General features: G+C 36.9%; 1 protein-coding gene across 1 annotated transcript in view; it reads left to right on the top strand.

Annotated features, from left to right (window-relative positions):
* Positions 1–1,717: 1,717 nt before the first annotated feature.
* The window catches only part of DTWD2 (DTW domain containing 2), a 59,621-nt gene continuing 57,603 nt past the window's right edge, over positions 1,718–3,735 (top strand). Inside the window, exons 1-2 of the mRNA XM_010002362.1 lie at positions 1,718–1,785; positions 2,268–2,351. Of these exons, the coding sequence (XP_010000664.1) occupies positions 1,718–1,785; positions 2,268–2,351 (152 nt within the window). The remainder of the gene's footprint in view (positions 1,786–2,267; positions 2,352–3,735) is intronic.

Raw genomic sequence — 3,735 nt, 5'->3', positions numbered from 1 at the left:
TCTCATTCCCATCAATCTCTTAATGAGATGCTTGGGTGCAGTCTAACCTGGTTTTTGTAGACTTCTATGAGCATGTTTGCCAAATATACTACATTAGTTATCAAACTAGTGTTTCCAAATTATACAAGAAAGGTTCATCTATGTGACAGACTTCTAGCTTTCTTACTTACAGTGAAGTCATTGTAAGGTATTTTTCCTGAGGAATACTGCCTGCAAAGGACCTTGAGTGGTCACTAGAGCAAATCAGTATGGTTCTGGGGTTTGATGTGGTGACTGCTGTGTTCACCATTTTAAAGCATTTGTATATAATTGGTTGTATACTGTAAAAGCAGCACCTTACAGTGTCCTCAAAAAGCTTTAGACTAACTTAGTGAACTTGATGTCTGGTTAAATAAATATGTGTTCAGTAAAAATCAATAGCTTTTAATGAAATATGTGACTGTTTATTGCTTAATTACAATTATGCTATTTTGAAATACGTTATTTCAAAGAATTATATTAGGAGAGCAGTTCACTGCTTTTCAATAAGATTGATGCTTGATCAAAATGAGAAGTGACCGTTTGACAGAAGTGCCTGCTATTCGTAAAAAGGACGCTAGAGTGTAGTGTAGCATTTATAGTAGTCACAGCTGAGCGCTATCAGAAGTCTTCTGAGAACAACTCTTACACACTTTTTCATATTTTATTTTTTTCTTTTGTGTGTGTATGAAAGGAAGAAAGGTTAAATTCATAGCTCTAAGTGACAGGATATGGCATTGTTGCATGGATTGAGAGGTACAAGAACTTTGCTCTTTTTCTAACTTCTGAAACGTGTGAGCACTGAGCCTGCTTTCATTAAAAATCAGTGGCAGAATTCTCTTACTTCATTTGAACTGAGCTTTTAATTTAACTCAGCTTTCTCTTTTCTTGTTTCAAACTAGGATTCAAACTTGTTTTGCCATTAGCAAGTGAAGTATAAGTGCCAACAGGCTCTGTCTTTAAAATACTGTATTAAATAAGGTAAAGTTGCATAGGTAGACATCAGTGTCAAATATTAAAAGACCTATTGTTTATGTGAAGATAAAAAAGTCTGTTGATACTTTTTGGTTTTGGAACAAGAGAGTGGTGTGAATGTAACTTAAAGCTAGTTTTAAACAAAAGTGAAAAACTTTATGAACTGTGACATGGAAAGTTAGTGTCAGAAGTTTTTATTCTTGCAGAGATTCTTGCAAGGTTACCCTTAAGTTACCCTTAATGGCAAGTTGTTAATCCATTTTAAATCAAGAAACAGAGAATAATAAAACAACAATGAATGAAGCTTTTAGGTAAATAACTTCAGCTGTGTAGACCACATTTACAAACATCTAAATGTAATTAAAATTACTGTTAGTAGCTCTAGCTGGCAGTCTTAATCCCTCAGCTTTTCAGGCTGCCTTGCTGCTGGTTTGCTGCAATGTTCACTATGACCCTTTGTTCCAAATGGTGCACAAAAGAGCCTGCGTTCCCTCACACCAGTGTTCCAGACTGAGAAGGAGAGGATCACAAAATCACAGAATTGTAAGATTTCAAAGGGACCTCTAGAGATCATCTAGTCCAACTCCCAGGACTGCATCCATGCGGGTCTTGAATATCCCCAGAGAAGGGGACCCCGCAACCTTCTGGGTAACCTGTTCCAGAAGGGCTGGTTAGGCACAGTTTATAAGAGTCTTCTGTGAGGAGTCTTTTCGGGCAGGCAGGCATGCAGAGGCTAGCACCCCTACCAGACCCCGAGGCTAAAGAGACGATCCTGTCTGCTGGTCCTGGCAGGTCAGAAGAGGACATCTGCTGTATAGAAGTCAAGTTCCACATGTAATATATTTTTTGTCTTCTTTTAGATTAGAATGAGAGCTTGATGCCAGCAAAGAATCAGCACTGAGTTGTGTGTCTGGTGGCTTTTGAAGAACCCTCTTGTTCTGCTGAAAACAGTCTGAGTGGGTGGCAGAAGCAAACTTCCCTCAGGCTGTGCTAATGCTTCTTAATTGATGAGTTATGCATGTTCTTGGGTGTGGAGATACAGATGTTAGCAATGCACTGGACTTATTTGTCTTGCAAATCTGTATAAAAATGTAACAAAATCTGTGAGTAATTGTGTGTATGTACAATTAAGAGTTACATAACTATTTTTCGCTAACTTAAGAAGTGAAAATGCTAAAATTATGGATTGCTGGTAGGAGTATTAATGTTTGCTAAAATGCCATTCCACAATACTAAATACAATTTAATTTTTAATGGAATTTTTTATTTTTAAGCTTTTTGAAGTTGGAATGGCTGAGGAGCAGGTGCAGCAGTGGGGATCATAGGCACAGTGGTGGTGGACAGCTGGTTACTGCCTGGTGAGAGTACACATGGCGTGTTGAGAGCAGCCTGTGTCATGTTTCAGCTTAGTGGCCCTTGCTATGGAAGCCAGACAGCAGGTACTTTCTATGTATGACCATTTTTGCTTCTTTGGAGTGTTTATAGCTTAGTGGTCTCTGTCCGATTCCAGTCCATGCCTTTAAGATAGTTTTCAGCTTTTTGTTTACAGTTCTAGTCAAGAAAATAGATAATGGAAATATTTTGGGCCAGGTTAGGACAGACCTTCCTAGTATATGATGTTGTAGGTAAATAGGATGTCTCTAATTCTAGTCTAGTAACTACTCATACCTTTTCTTCTTTTTCATGTATAAGCCTTCAGAATGGGGAGTAGGTTAGATTTTATAAGAACAGTTTGTAAAATCCTGCCTACACAAAGCTCAGATTCTGCATCTCTTCTGTTAAATGGAGAGACATAAATTAAGGATGGGTTCAGAATGAATAAGGGAGTCTCTTTGAGTATTTTTATAAGTAGTCTGTGTTCTTATGTTACAAATGGTTTGATGCAGCATTTTCAGATGTAGGCACTTCTTAATAATCTTTTAAACAAATGGCATGTAACATACATAAAACATGGACTTTTTCACATAAAGCCAGCAGTGGGGTTTCTCATTTTATAATTATTTTTTCAAAGGCTAAAATTGTAACAAGCATTTGGAAAAATCCAACTCTTCAGTTGAAGCAAACATTCAAACAAATTTGCTTCTTTAGCTTTGCAAAAAAGTTGTCTTCAACCAATGGTATCCACAGACCTCATTTAAGTTAAGAAGCATTTATCTGAGAACTTCATATGCTCTTTAAAAATATACTTCTTTTACATTGTGCCATTAACTGGATTGTTATCTATGTATATAGAAATGGATGGCAGAATCAAAATGCTGATTCTCTATTGTTGGAATTTTTGTTTTCTTTTTCATTCTTGTTCTCCTTTTTCCCAGGAAATTTTGAGCTTTTCCATAAGACGTTTTTGGTTGCAGAATTTTTCTGGTTTGTTCTTGTGACACCATCTAAACTTCTGAGGCAGACTGGGAATTATAAAGCTGGCAGTGTAAAACTTGAGTTTTTCTTAATGTGTCACGGGCCTATTTTAAATGCCATTATCACTTCACCTTCTTGAACAAATTTAAAGCTCTGCTAACTGTCTGGCATCAGTCTTGTCAGAGTGCCAGCTATTTTGCCAGCCTGCAAAGCCAAGATGCATGAAAATCTCAACAATCTCAGGCTCATTAGATTTTGGCTTTCCTGGTCTTTCTGTAATTACTGCAGTGCTGCATAAGCTAAATTATATTTTTTCTATTTAGTCCTATTAGTTACAGTGGAAACCACAGCCAGTTTTAATGTAAACAGTTGAAACAGTTGAAAGAG

This window comes from Chaetura pelagica, unplaced genomic scaffold, assembly GCF_000747805.2.
Source record: "Chaetura pelagica isolate M959 unplaced genomic scaffold, ChaPel_1.0 scaffold387, whole genome shotgun sequence".
Classification (NCBI taxonomy): domain Eukaryota; kingdom Metazoa; phylum Chordata; class Aves; order Apodiformes; family Apodidae; genus Chaetura; species Chaetura pelagica.
This window is presented reverse-complemented; position numbering and strand designations above follow the sequence as displayed.